Genomic DNA, 16030 nt, shown 5'->3' with positions numbered 1-16030 from the left:
TTTATGTTTAATTGCACTGCTAAATTTGTTACTACTTCATCCTCTCATTTGTATATATATCCATTTAGTTAGTTTTTGTATCTTGGTGTCTGTACTTTCATAGTATGTCTGTATTATATTTCTATGGTTGGACTCAGGAAGACAAGGTATTTTCGCTCAGAGTTCAGTGAGTGAAACACGAAACAAAAGAAGGAAGAAAACATGAGAGAAAAATGTTTTTCTCACACCATGTAGGGTATTTTAGAATTGCTGGCTCCATGTAGCGATATATTAATGACATGAGAATAAAAAACACATATAAATAGTTTTAAGTATGAGTAGGAAATGTTTGACTTGTGCATCATTTGAAAGCAATGACAACCACTCTAATTAGTCAGCTTCCGAAGACAACGTTCCTTCTTACAGACAGCACGGTCGACTACTTTTGAGCACACATGCTTTAAATTAAAGCACTAATTAAGTGTCCAATTTAGAGCAGCAATAAACATGCAAATATTTGGATTTCTGCTGCCAGGATAAGACACTAAAGTTTGTAATAGAGAAAAGGCTAGAAACCAAAAAGGAATCTTTAAAGCACATACGATCAACTCTTATTTAACTGTTTTTACAGTAGCTTTATCGACTGGATTAAGGTGCTGATTTAATGAAAGCGTTTACATTGTTTGCAACTTACCCAACAACCTGAGTTGAAATAATTTGTGAGAAAGAAATCTGTATGGTTTGTAACACAATAGAGGACATTTCAACACAAGCTTTGCTACTTGAAGTTTTGTTGTCAAATAAAAGCTCTTTTGGCTCTTGAAAGTAAAAAACTTTTTCTACCAGCTAGAAATCAGGACAGTTTTTCTAAAACTCTGCAAACACAACCACAATTTCCAGCTTGTCTCTGTGACCTTTGTGGTTTGGGCGCAAAACGGAAAACACCAAAAGAAACCAGACTGAGCTGCATGAGTGCCAAATTGAGTGAAATTGAAAACGCTCTAGTCATGCCTAAGATCTTAGGTTTCACATGACAGTTCCAGTAATTATAGTTTAGCTTTACTCTGGATAAAATCTAGCTATTAGGGTGCATAAAAAGTTTCATTATTTATATCAGCTTACATCACAACTGACAGTGGCTGTGAGGGGATTTTCACAGTGAAGCATTGCATAAATGTAAGGAAAACTGCCAACATATCTCTTTAGTCCTACTGTACTTCAAACTGCTCTGCAATGTTTAAGCTCAAAAGTTTGAGCCACATGCACAACCAACACACACACACACACACACACACACACACACACACACACACACACACACACTCACACACTCACAGAGACATACATAAAAACCACACCAGCTGCTCCACACATGGTTCTGGTGGCAACAAAAAAAAGAGAAATGAGGGAGAAAGGAAAGAAGAAAGAGGAAGTGACCGACACCTAACTTACAGTGTCGTGTGGGAGCAAAAGAAAAAAAACTGAACAGCTGCCAGAAAACACATAAGAAGCAAAGAGTGTGAAAGGAAACGGGAAGGAAGTTTGATAAGGACCATGAGGCTAATCCACTTATCCATGAAAGTATCATGTTTATAGTAGTAATATGTGCATACAGCCAAGTACATGTGTGTAAATGTATGCGTGTGATTGCTTGTGATGGAGGTGAAGCAGAGAAAGTGAGGCTCCCTCCCTCTCTGCTCTCTATAGTTAGTGTCACTGACAGCTCCACCCTGAGCTCCACACAATGGCTCTATTCCTGGATACACTCCACTGTGTTTGTGTGTGTTTGTGTGTGTGTGTGTGTGTGTGTGTGTGTGTGTGTGTGTGTGTTTTAATGAGTAACATACTGATCGTTAGGCAGGAGGCTCCTGTTATAAGTATGCTGTAATAGGGAATACTATAAATGTTATTATACAGTCAGTTCCAACCAAGTGATTTCATTGGACAAGAGGCATTCAATGAGTGCTGATATAACATCACTGGGACATTTAACACCTTTCTGCCCACAATTTAGAGGGTTTGGGGTGGGGGAGAGGGGAGTGTACACCATTTGATAGCTGGGAACCTGAAGATTAATTTGAGATGCAGCTCAGCATTGTATGTCAAGTTGTCAGTAGTCATAACTGTAATAAAAAAATAATTTGATGTCATCCACATGGAACAATGAACTATACATAAATGGGGCTAATGAGTATACATCCTGAATCAATGGGAGGTAACTACTGAAATATTAAAGGCTCTGGTATAATCATTTATCTACAAATTAATCTGTCGGTTCCTGGGTGGAAAGAGTTTATTATTTATTTCTCTTTCTTTCTTTGTTAGTTTTTACTTTTTTTATGGTGTTTTTTCACTCTTTTTTCTATCAACCTAATTTGTAAAATGGGTGTTTAGGTTTCTGTATTCCTACTTGTGTATTTTATTGTATAGCTTGAGTTCTAAAATAGAGTAAAATACATTTTAAATGATGGGAGAATATGAAAGCTATTCCCATGATCCCTTAAGTTGTTGTGGCAAAACCCAGCAATGGGTTGAAACCATTTCGTTACACTGACTTGGTGCTTAATTTTTATCACTTTTTACAACCCAAGACTCAATAAAAATTGTAAAAGAAATCTCCAAAATACCACATTAAGACATTAAGATATTGAGGAACACCACAGAAAAAGCCATGCCATGATTTGCTATAAAAACCATGCATGAATTGTATTTTTTGGCGATTGAATGGCGAACACTTCTGGATTGCAAACTGCTGAGAAACCTGCTGATTGTCAATATACATAGGACAGCTATACATCCTCTGAATGCCCTAGGTCTCTAGTTTGTGGTTGCAAAGTTTCATGGGGCTGTGATTATCTCAGAGGTCACACCAGGTCATTTTCTACACTGAGGTCAAGTTTTAAAAAAAGGCTCTCACTACAACGAAATAGCTACTATTTGGACAAACATCATCACACATTAGACTGACTGAATCCACAAGAGTCTCAACAAGAATAATTTCAAGACTTTTTAGGGTCCCCAGTATGCAAAAAAAAATTGGTTTGCATGTCAAAAATCAATCAATCAAACAATCAATCAATCAATCCATCCATCCATCCATCCATTTTGACCCCTTTGAAAAATGGCAATTTCCGTTTTCCCTCGTTAAAATTTAGCATAACTTTTGAATATTATTTAACCCCCTTCCGACAAGACAAGAAATAAAAATAATAACAACAATAAGGCTCTTTTGGGGGTTAATAATAACGTTATTTTTATAACTCTGCTTTACATAAACAATGGTTAACATACTACTAATACTACTATTTTCACTACCGCTACAAGTACTATTAATATTGTACTATAATAATTGGCCGTTCTGCTACTACAGTGGAGCAGAACAAACACTTACTATATACAGACCTTAACATATATATATATATGTGTTATCTGCAGCCGTGTATGCTTTATATGTGCATGTGTGTTCATGTGTGTGTTTGTACGTGTGTGACAGGACCCACATTAATCCTGCCCGCCCTGTCAGAGCTCAGACATCAAAGCATGATCAGACCTGCTCTACTGCACACATGAATGCACACACACAGATAAAAAAACACACACACGCTAACACACACCCTCTCTCTCTCTCTCTCAGTACTTCACTCTTATTCCTTTCTGTCTGGAGTTGTTTGATCAGCTATATTGACTTGCTGATTCGACCACAGAGTTCAGTCAGCACAAAGACACACACACACACACACACACACACACACACACACACACGGTGAGCGATAAGAGGATGAATGCGGGGAGAAAAAAGGAGGAGGAGAGGAGCTGCCTCAAGTCTTTAAGAGAGAAGAAATATCCAGTTTGGTGTAATTACAGTGATAATTCACTCACAGATTATAACCGCTGAGTTATTAAAAGGTGGCGGGAAAGTTTCCACTTCAAACCACCAGATGTCAAGCTAACACACAGGAAGTAAGTAACACTTTCACCTTGTTAAAGAGTAACACTTCCAAACTTTGAAAGAGGTCACTGACTAAATTACAAAACCACAGCTGAACTGGGAACAAACTTTCTAACATTTGCTCGTAAACATGCAAATTTGTAAAATCCAGCAAGAGCACCTGCCCATTAAAGCCATTCTGTAGTTTTTACACTCTGTCCTGTGATCTATGCTGGTTATTGTTTAAAAAGATCGGTGACCAGTGATCAATCAAAGCTCTCACTGCAGTCATTGAGTAACTTAAGCTACAAGACATCTTTATTTCTAACATGCTGTTTTATTTTGCTCTTTGAATGGATGTTGAGTTAGATCTAGACTGAGTTTGTAGATTTTGACACACAACACTTAACAAAGATTAATTAATGAACAAACTAACTAACTCACTAAAAGCTTGACAAAAAAACTATTTTAAAATCAATCAAACCGGGTTTATAAAACAATAAATGTAGTAAAACAATTTTTAAAAAATGAACAAATGACTGTTTATCACAGTTTTTCTCCCCTAGCTTCAGCCATCATTTCTAGCCGTTATGATAACATTGTACTCACCATAGTAATCGCAAAAATTAGAAATATAGAGATAGAGATAAGACAATCAGTCAGGTTCAAAGCGAGACAATAGTTTTAGCGATTAGCTATCAGGTTGCTGATAATCCCTCAATGTACAGGAAAATCTTTTTTTTCAATTAATTTAATATATTTTTATTTATTTTTGCATTTGTTTCAAGTTTATTTCAAAACCATTTTGAAATGTATTTATCCATTATTTTCTCTTTGTTTCCCCCCATTAATTGTATTTCATTTTTTAAAATAAATGCAAAAATAAATAAATAAACAAATAAATATGAATATATATAAATATATATTATAAAAAATAGATAAAGAAATAAATAGATATCATTAAATATGAAAAGAAAGAAATTAGGACAATATAGAGCAAACTTTGCCCTTAGTTTGGTGAGTACAATGTTCTTATAAACAATAGAACTTATGGCCAGAAGTTTATTACATTAGCTACTCATAAATCTCATAAAGTTTTCCTTTAAATTCAACTTTAAGCAAAGGAGAAACAGCAGGTACGTGGAAAATGTGTGGGATGGAGCCAGACTGACTGGTGAAAATCATGACAAAATAATGAGGAAATGAAGCCAGCATCACATGTTGAGGGAGAGTGTACACATTGACTGTTAAAATCTGCAAAACAGTCAATACAGAGGGGAATCCCAGTTCTTAAAACACACTGCTCGTAAAAAAAAAGAAAAGGGCTCAATGTAACACGTGAAAGCAGAAGAAAAAGCAGCCAATAAAAGCTACTATGAGGAGGCAAGTGATCCGTCACATAATCTGTCAAACACACTCAAATGTGACACTTAATTAAAGCAAAGCGTGTGTCCTCATATTTATGTGTTATTAGAAAAAAGCTGAGCTGACTGTCACTCAGCAGCTCGCAGGTGTGAATGCATAAATGTGAAGCAAAGTGTTCCCTGGAAATGCAGCATGTTTAAAATATCTTTTCAGGCTAGACAGGGAGATTTTGTATAGGTGGATAATCAATCACTCTGCAGCAGTGTGGGGTATAAAACAGGCCGACGACAGCCTATAATTACAGTACTCACAGGAAGCAGCTGTTTGCGTTTCCTGCCTGGACGACCCACTCTGCGCTTGGCACGGGGGCTCGCTGGTGTCCCCTCCTCTGGACTGTCATGGTCCGCTCCATCTTCATTCTGTACAATTACAAAGAAGCCACATCAGACACTGAGCCAATCGAATGACTGTACGAAGTTATAATTGATGTCAGCAGTGAGGCTGCATTAAAGCAACAATGATTCGGGGAGATGTGGTTAAGAAACACTTGGGGGCAGTGACTGGAAAACAGAGAATAAAGGGTAGCACATATTAACTAGGGTATCTGCAGATTTTATAAAGCCAAATGTCACACTTTTTATGACCTTTAGCACTTAAGGAGGTTGAATTTAAGACCAATTTAAATACAAATGACTTTAAAAACAAAAACGTTAAAAACACAGCCAAGGTCAGATTGAACAAAGCATTTCTCCAGGGCGAAATATGAAAGACAAAACCAGCAAATTATATGGTTGCAGACATAAAACCCAGCTGTGTTTAGTTTAAAACAAACAGGATACATGTTGTACTACTTCTAGACCTGCTCTGGATTGATCTAAATGTGGATATGCAGCACAAAAAACTACAAGATAAAAATAAGACATTATATTTAGATCATTATTTGAGGTCCGCTGGAACATATTATCCCTTTCCTGCACTGCCTTTTATTGATTCCTTAAGTGAACCTAAATAAATTCATCTCAGCAGTTAGTTCCTCTGCTCAGCTTACAGCAGAGACAAAGTGGTGTGGTATGCAGAGTCGCAGAATAGCTGCGGTGTAAATCTACAGTGATATAGTATAAAATAAAAACAGCATGCTGCACCTGTGTGTCAACTACCAAAGCAAAGTAAAAGACATCTCACTCTGTCTTCACTTATTGATGTATATTTAATTAAATCTACAGAAACGTTTTTGTGATGTTGTGTTGCTGGCAGCTCACTGGTTTGCAGTCTTTTTTGCATAAATTACAGAAAAAAATGTGGAGTGATTGCAGTTTTGGTACTGAAAATTTAGCTGAAATCAGGGTATCTGAGCAGATTTCAAAACAGTAAGGGTCCTAAAGTGGAGCCTTGTGGTATCCCTATGCTTTATCATAGCTCTCTGAGGCTCTATATACCATTGATGGCAACATATTGCTCCATGAAATCCATGATTATACAACTGAACGACAACCCTAATTACGTAAATAAATGCAGAATGAATCAAATTCATACTGTATTTAAAAAGGCAAACGTGTATCAGTTTGAACATTAAATATACTGTCTTTGTTCAATTTTAAATTGATTGTATGTCAAAAAGAATTAGTAAATTATAGCATTATTTTAAGTTTTAGATCTTGTCACAACTTTTTGGGAATCAGGGTTGTAATTGATAGAATGACATAAATAAAGAAACTGTATTTAATGTGAAACTGTCATTTCTGGCTCATATCCGATTCACTCAATAAGGTCAGTATCTCCATTTGAAAGTATTAAAAACTAATTTTAAAAGGCTGTAATTACAGTGCAACCCTCCAACCCAAAAAGTTGGGACACTGTGTAAAACTTACATTAAAACAGAATGCCTCAAATTTGTCTCAGAGTTTGTAGTTACAAAAACAAGGGGTTTCTCAGTTTGATATGTCTGTAAATGTACTAAAATAACAGCTTAAACACAAAAATTGCATTAATTTGGGTAAAAGATAGACAATAGCTTGTTTAGGACTGGAAACACAAGGTTTGAGACTTGAATTGAGACTTGGAAAACAATTACTTTCTCCCACCTTTGCCTTTTGCCTGATGATTGGTATTTCTTGTTTTATTGACATAATCATAAGTAATTAACGCAAAAAGAGCCAATAATAAGACAGAGAGGCTTGATTCCGATGAGAGACATCCACTTCAAATCTTCAAATCTCTGTTTGCCCCCACTATCAGTTACAAGGTACCAAAATACCCACTCATTCACAATCAGATTAGCCTGTATGTTTTCTCAGAGCTGTAAATTACTCTCTCCCACACAGTAGTAATCTCTCAGTCGCTGTAACCCCCCCCCCCCCCCCCAACAATTCCCTCACTCTCTATTTTTACTTTGGCTCTTGGCAAGTTGCTGAGAGTCGCAGGTCTTGTGCAAAAATATTTATTGGACCCAAGGGGACACGTGAAAGAGCTAAATAAAATAAGCAACACCTGCTGCATCTGTAGTAAGGCAGTCCAAATATTCATCATGTGAGACGCCTGTTACTTTAAGAGTGTTGTATTTTAGCCAGGAGGCAGGAATTTGCCAGCCGCAGTGATTTTAATTATAGGCCTTTTTATTCAGATTTGAGCTCTCTTTATGTGATTCGTCGCCTTGGGCAGAAATTAAATAAATGTCACTGTTACAAGACAATCATTAGACTCTTGTAGCGCTGAAGTGAATGAGGCAGATTTTAATGCACCAGTTTGCTAAACTTGTTCAAAGCTTTGTTACGATAATAGAGGCAAGTTCATCTACGCAGAGGGAAGACAAATAGGAGGCAGCAGCTGACAGTGTTTACTACTTTCTAGGTATGATGGGGTCCTTTTTCATTGAAGGCTACAAGGTAGACAGTCAAGGGTCATTGTTAGGTCAGACACTAACTCATGTGGACACAATAACACAAGATATGGACTGGACGTTGTGGTTGAAAACATTATCCCAACAGAATTACAGACACTTTACAATATAACAATATATCAAAATATGGCATATGCAATCCAAAATACCAAACATGTGTAAAATAATGAAGTTATTTACTACATGAGGTCCATTTGTGCAAAGCAAAAGCTTCAATAACTAATTTTGTTTGTTTTAATGCATCTACTTAAATGAAAATTTGTTAAATGATCAAATCATAAGATCTTATCATCACAATATGATGTTGCTGAATGTCAATAAACAATATTATGTCATCACCCAGACCTACTTCAGACCAATGGTGGACGATATAGATAAAATCATCTAATAAAATCATCCTGAGATATGTGTACTTTTTTATATCACCATATCAACACCTGATTAAGTGGCCTGTGAGTTTATATTGTTGTGCTAACTCTCCTGCACTCTTTTGTTGTGTGTACAGGAGAGACTGTCAACGTTACTTTAATAAAAACATCAGCTCTGTTTCTTAAATCCCTTTCCTTCTATAATCACTATGACCTGACTCTGAACGCTGCCTTTTGTTTCCATTAACATCTTCCTCCCTCTCTCTCTCTCTCTCTCTCTCTCTCCCTCTCTCTCCCTCTGTCTCTGTCTCTGTTACGGCGACAGTGGAGTGGTTGCTACGGTGCAGAAACTGCTTAGCAACTGTCTCCGGCGGCGGGGCGGCGTGCTGACTAAACATTCACATGTCACTTCCCTGACGATCAGCATAGCAACCAGCTAGAGCCGGGTAATGGCCCCCGTACCTCGCCTGACTGGTGTGCCGTCCATATGCCTGTGTCACGACGCACACACGTTCTAACATGTACATGAAGAAGCACAAAAACAGAACTATTAAGTCAAATATAAAGCCATATAACTATATAACCACATCCCTTCAAGGAAATATGTCAACACACACACGCTGGCCAATCTGTCCGTATATCTTTGGTCTATTTCTGTCTCCCGGCAGGTTATTTTAGGCCACTGCAGTTGCTAAGCAACCAGACTGCAAACCAGGAGGGCAGAGGAGGATCCCGTCAGCGGCAGACAGCTTGTCCTCTTTCTTTCTCCCCCATCCCTGTGTCCTCCTCTGTGTCTCGCTCCTGTTTCCTGTTTCTCCCTCCTCTGCTGCTTTCTCTCTGTGTTCTACTTTGTGATCATCTGACCTGAATCATCAGCCGTTAAAGCTACCAACAGAACAAACACTACACCTAAATTTATCTAGATTCAGCACTTAAAGGGATAGGATTTTTTTGAAGTGGAGTTGTATGAGGTACCTACCCACAGTCGATAGCCCCTTTCAGACTGCAGTTTCAAGCTGTGATATTTACGGCTCTGTGAGGTTTTGCCTTCAATCTGAACATCCCAGAGGCGTAATGAGGGGCCCAAGTGATGTCGGCTCTGTACCGCCTTTGGAGGTAGTAACAAAGGCGTTTAATTGGCTAGACTGTTCGAGACAGGATCCATGTAAACCGGTGGAGCCGGCACCACGGAATATACATGATGTTCGTTATTTGTGCATCCGACAATAGGGAAATAAGAAAGGAAGTGGACCATATCATCAGAAACACGCCTCTCTCTTGAGTCCGACAGTGATCAAATCGTTAAGCAAAATGCATAACAACTTTAATTGAGTATGTTGAATCTCTACAGCTAGAAACAGCACGACGGGCAGTTCTTCCATCCACAGTAGATGATGGTCTGTGTGTTCCCAGTCTGGAGAACCAGATGTGCACTCCAGGCAGGAAACAGAATGCAGACGGGGCCTTACACAAAACATATTTTAACCACCTAAACAAAGGCCCACCCTTTAAATGTTATACCTGTTTATGTGTATGATATATTAACGATATGTCCACCGATTTTTTTTGCTTTCCACAGCCGTTTTATTTGGCACTACATTTTGTAAACCATACAACTTCCATTTTCCTACGCATAACCACTCTAATATGCTTCACACGCTGCCGCAGATCAGCTGTTTTGATCCGAATCCAGTAGCTAGTTTTTAACAAATACAAGAAAATAAAAATTTGTGATTATGACAGCGATTATGAAATGCTGTTCATTAGGGAGATAAAAGGAAATCTTTATGAACAGGAATATACAGAGGAAGAACTTTTGCAGATGGAGACTGAACGAGCTGAAAGAGAGAGAGGAGGAACTTCTGTTGAGACTAGTCCCCAAGATGAAGCCCGAGAAAGAGCCAAAGCTACCTGGTGGTGCTGCTGTGTAAACTGTTAACCCACAGACCTACAAACTGGAAAGATACTGCTGCCATGAGTGGGACTTGGTTCAGTTTGATTCTGACCAAAACAGTCAATCTGCAGTGCTTATGCATAGGAACATGGAAGTTCTACAGCTGAGAAAAAGTAGTGCCAAATGAAACAGCTGTGGATAGCAACAAAAATTGGTGGACATATCGTCAATATAGCGTACATATAAATGGGTATAACATTTTTAGAGAGGGTCTTTGTCTAGGTACTTAAAATACGTTTAGTGACTACGTTTTGTCTGGAACGCACAGACCATCATCTACTGCAAGTAATACATCAACTATGGGTAAGTGCCTCATACAACCCCAAAAATCTGAACTATTAACACATCAGTAGCATAGTGATGTCACTATATAAGCAATTTTATCATTAAAATAATCAGCATTTACACATTTACAAGCAGACATTTGCAAATTCAATCTATAATCGACTGAAAATGACACAATTGACCAATCATAAGCACCATTCTCCTCTGGTTGCTGATATAACAGCAGTTGTCGGACCACTAATTGCAACAGTATGGCAACAACTACGCCTTGTTGGGTTTTAGAGATGGAATAAACAGAGTACAGAGTGTTGCTTTCACTGATCCCCTAGCTCATTTCTCCTCCACCATCTTCAAAGTGTCTTTGTTGTTTGTACCATATACATTATAGACAGTCACTTGGCAGCCAGGACATGAAAGCTTCATATGAGTGCTCCTGTGTTCCACTATTTCTATAATGTTCTAAGCCAATTTTTTCAGCAGTGATAGGTGAGGTACATGGAGGCAGGCCAGCTTTTGAGTTCAAAATTTATTAAAACACTACAGCATTTTTCACCTTTGAAGAGATTAATACTTGTAAGATTCAAAGGTTCATGACTACTTATTTAGGGAGAAAGATCAGGAAGGCAGTTTGACGCAATCAGAAGGAGGCTTTCATGTCAGGAAAGGGTATAAATGGTTTTACGTTTGGTCTTGGTAGGAGCTAATTTATGTCAAGCATACTGTAGCCTTCAGGCTTTGGAGATGGGATAAAGCAACCTCATCCCCATGATCAGGATGTTACATGTCCCCAAGGTGGATATTTTGGCAGTCTTCAAACTGTCTTTGGAGTTTGTAATATATAATTACAGTAGTGTAAATGTGGGCACTTGGCAGCCAAGGCATTAGAAAGGAAAGATGACTTTGCTGAGCTGCGATTTGTGTATAAAGGTAAGGGGCAGTGCTTAAATTTCAAGCTATAAAAAATAGCTTTGATTACATTTTGAATAAGGAATCATTTACGTGTTTCAGTTTTTGATTGTATATCAATCCTTGCAGCTGTTGGAATTTATTTTTTTGGAGCTTGAAATGTTCAACCAGAGCTTGCACACTCAACAAAAGTCAGCCGACTCCAGAACATGTCTTTGAGTACAATTTAACACTTTACAAGACATTTTAACATGACCACTGTAAGACAAATTAAATGAACTGGACACTGTGCGGTGTGGGAGCAACTTGATCCACACCCTAAAGAATACCCTGCTTTATCTTCTTTTTTACTCTAGATGGGACCATAATTTAGTATGAACATCATGAAGAAGACTTAAAAGAAGCGATTGAGACCATAAACTTCTTGTGAGAATGTTTACAGAGATAATAAATCAAGTGAGAATTAGGGGCATTTTCTCATAGACTTCTTTATATATTGACTTCTTTTTGCAACAAGTGAAGTCGCCCCCTACTGGCCAATGGAAAAAATGCAGATTTAAGGCACTTCTGCATTGACTTCATTGAATTTTGGACCTGCTGAGTCTTTGTGTGCACATATTTTAGGCATTTTGCTCCATATTTCAATCTTTTCTACACATTCACAAGCTGAAATTTGATTTTTTTTTCCCCCCACAGGTTTACAAAGGGTGATATACAACTGCAGGCTTTTTATTATTTCTAGCTTCCTGTCCTCAACATTCATACAGCTGTTTCTATCTATGTGCAACAGACTGCAACTGGAGTCAAACCTCACACACTTCTATTCACCTTTCCATCTCCTGCCATGTCTTCCTCTCTGTCCTCAAATTCTGTGACTCACTCGTATTTCTCTCCAGGTTTTTTCTCCACTCTTTGAGAGTTCATTCTCAGAAAGTTAAAAAGCACAACACACTCTATAGTAAAAGAAAAAAAAACTCTATAAGGGAAACTTTGTACTTGTTGGCTCTCTGCCAGTGTGTGAATGTGGAAGTAAGCGAGTAAGACGGCTCTTTATATAGCAGCTCTATAGAATGAACTTCAAACTTCTCACAGATTTACGAGGGCTGCCCTGGGCTCTGGGGGCGCAAATGAAAGGAGCCATTTTTCACTTTGTGTATGTCTGACTGTGTGTTAATGTGTGTGCACTCTCATTTGTGTAAAAAAAAAAAAAGACTTTGAGAGCTGAAACCCTGCACTCATCTCACCTGCATGTGGTCGGATGAGTGTGTGGAATGCAGAAACTGAAGTGAATGTAAATAAATAACTGAAAGTTTAATTATTACAGATACACACACACACACAGTGTTACTTGCCAAATTTTCTGTGTGTGTTGGCTAAAAAAAGCTCTCAACTGCACTCATAGAAGCCAAAGTAGCAGCGCTAATGATTGCTGTAGTAAAAGTAGTGGTGGTTGTAATGATATCTGTTGCTACAAAAATAACCGTAGTAGTAATTTAATATGTATTATAATAATAGAAGCAGCAATAATAACAGTAATAATGGTGACAGCAGAAACAGCTGCAAAAAGAAGTGGTACAAGTGGTGGTTAAAGTTGATTTAAATACAAATTTTCACTACTGGTACTTCATTTAAGTATTTCTACTTTATATATAGTTTCACTGCTTTTAACAGCATTGTGTACACAGAGAATTTTTTTTTTATGTTTTGGCTATTTTGGTGCACAACAGACTCTTCTTCTGAGTCTGGAGGCTTGAACATGTATGGCTGAATCTCTCCGTTATTTCCTCTAACTGAGAAAATAGACCAAACTCTGAAACTACCGCCGAAGTCTGCAGACTGTGAGTCTTGCGCTGCAATTTTACAGGTCAACCTAGTGCAAGTAGCAGTAGTGCACAGGGCTGAAAACGGATTCAGAACTTCTCAATGAGGGACGAAGAGTAGATGTGCTTATACTACCAGATATGTTTTAAAAAAGAAGTTGTAAATGAATTACATTTGTGTTAAAATCTATTTTTGTTCTTTGAAAGATTAATTACTGAACTTAAAGGAATAAAAAAACTAATTTTAAAAGTCTTAAATTGTATTTTGTTGTAAATAAAACAATATATTCTGCACATTTATGCTGCACAAGATATATGCAATACATGCAGCTGATATATGGTCATACATTCATGCCCCAAAATAAATTCCCAATGAGTTGACTACATGGAATAGTTCACATGTTGTGAATGATTTAATACTTACACACTACAAAAATGATGACTGCAGGGCTTTTATGTTTCCTGGGTTATTTTTTCTACATTGTGGTACAGCCAGTTTCCCTTAATAAACGATCTTTTTCATCACATTAGCAGATGAAATAGCCCTTTTCTTTCAGCAATATTTGCATAGTCGTGATGCATTAATTCCCACTTCATTATAAATTGAGAATAATCTGTCTCTCTCACCACATCATTAGTAATGTCGTTCTCTGGTGTCTCGGGCTGTTCGGCGGCTGCAGGACTGTTGGACGGCATGGCTGGGAGCGGCTCGGTGAAACCAACTTCAGAAAGTAAAAAAAATGGAGTAAATCAAAACATGGGAAGGGCCCTCAGAAGCACCAGGTGCAGCTTCATTCAGTCCGTCTGTCGGTCGGTCTGTTTGTCTGTCTGTGGCACGATCACTCGCTCACTCAGGCCTCCCCTCTCCTGAAGAAGAAAGACAAGACAAACACACAGCATGATGAATGTGGATGTACAGTAAGAGGAGGTTTGTCTTTAAGATGGAGTAAGAAATCATTCTCAGTATGGGGCTGACACCTTTTTAATTCTCTTCCTTAATCTATCCACCTCTTAAACACACACACACACACACACACACACACACACACAAAGCCCTGAGGCTAAGGCTGTAATTGTAATCTCTATGAACTATACTTGATGGATGGGACCCCTGCACACAGCAGAAAATATTGCATTTCAGAGCAGTTAAAGACACACACACACACACACACACACACACACACACACACACACACAATTTATTCATACACACACGTGCAGACAGGTGTCCTCAAAGGAATCTGCTGGAATCAGGGCAGCTTTCAACGCAGCTGTCAGAGTGTTTGATTGATGTGGCCGGATAAAAACTGTCCTCCTTCATTATTAGACAAAGCGTTTGCGTTAGCAGGTTGTAAACGTGTCCAAATCGTATTCTTTACCTTCAAACGCCCCACAGATCGGTTTCTTTACTGAAGATATATACGAGGGGGGAAAAACCACACTGAAGCTGATTTTGTAAATCTTGATTTGGGTTAGTTAGTCCTAAATCTGTTAATCATACTGTATCTGATTCTTTTTGGCAAAGCAACCCCCCATTCTAATCAGTCTAGGGCTGCAGATAATAGCAATACTATCTATCTTTTTTTTTCTCTAGTTTTGCTTTTTGTTATTTGTTTGGGGGGGTTTTTTGTCATTTTTTGATGACATGCAACTAAAGTCCTTGGGTGTGTTTTAAGGCTACCAGGATCCACTTACATCTTCTTTTTTTTTTAAATTTGCATTAATCGTTTAAAGATTAAAAAATACATTAAAATAATAATAAATGGAGCCTGGTCCATTTAAATTGGTCTATCACAGACATATCAATATCTATCAGTCTTAGTGTATATGTTTTCGGATATAAAACCCTTTTTAATAGAATATATATTGCAGAAACCAATGCCTGGGATGATGAAAGAAATGATAGAAATTGTGTCATGTAGCTATTAATATTATTTGTATTTGTTGTTTATCTAAATGGTCAACAAGTGACTGAATTCTGAACACACAGTGATATTGATTAATTATTTAATTTGTATTTATTCTTTATTTTCTCATTATTCAGCTCTAGAATAGGGTGAAAATGAAATACATTGTATGTATAATGTATATTAATGTTACATATCCTTTAACAAAGTTATTTCTTTAAGATAGCTAGCTTCTGAGTACCTTTGCAGAGTGAAATCAATGCACAATCCACATTGAAAAGGTCTATTTTATTCCAGCTCAAATACTCGCTATATCAGCCACCATATCCGTAGTTAGTGGATTTTTTCCCCTCTAGAATCGGTAAAGGCCATAACAATCCCTTATCAATATTGTTAAAATGACATAACAATAATAAATCTACATCACTTGTTTCCAGAATCTAAGCTAATATCTTTAAATAGTTTGTTTGACTTACAGTCCAAAAAACACCAAGATTAAATAATACAATCATTTAAAACGGAGCAAATCATCAAATTGGAGAGGCCACAATACGCCAGTGACTTCATTTAATTAATTAAATAATAAATTGTTGTTGATTAATTTTCACTCACTAAACCGTCA

The 16030-nt window shown here is 37.5% G+C and overlaps 1 protein-coding gene across 4 annotated transcripts in view; it reads right to left on the bottom strand.

Moving 5' to 3' along the window:
• The window catches only part of LOC131991363 (DNA (cytosine-5)-methyltransferase 3A-like), a 68974-nt gene that overhangs the window by 48338 nt on the left and 4606 nt on the right, over positions 1–16030 (bottom strand). For all 4 annotated transcript variants that reach the window (XM_059356750.1, XM_059356751.1, XM_059356752.1 and 1 more), the window contains exons 2-3: positions 14129–14368; positions 5584–5691 (exon numbers count right to left, since the gene is read on the bottom strand). In XM_059356750.1, coding sequence (XP_059212733.1) covers positions 5584–5691; positions 14129–14197 — 177 coding nt within the window. In that variant the 5' untranslated portion in view covers positions 14198–14368. The remainder of the gene's footprint in view (positions 1–5583; positions 5692–14128; positions 14369–16030) is intronic.

The sequence above is a fragment of the Centropristis striata genome, chromosome 18 (genome assembly GCF_030273125.1).
Source record: "Centropristis striata isolate RG_2023a ecotype Rhode Island chromosome 18, C.striata_1.0, whole genome shotgun sequence".
In the NCBI taxonomy this organism is placed as follows: Eukaryota; Metazoa; Chordata; class Actinopteri; order Perciformes; family Serranidae; genus Centropristis; species Centropristis striata.
The sequence above is the reverse complement of the archived record's forward strand: the minus strand, read 5'-3'. Positions and strand labels throughout refer to the sequence as shown.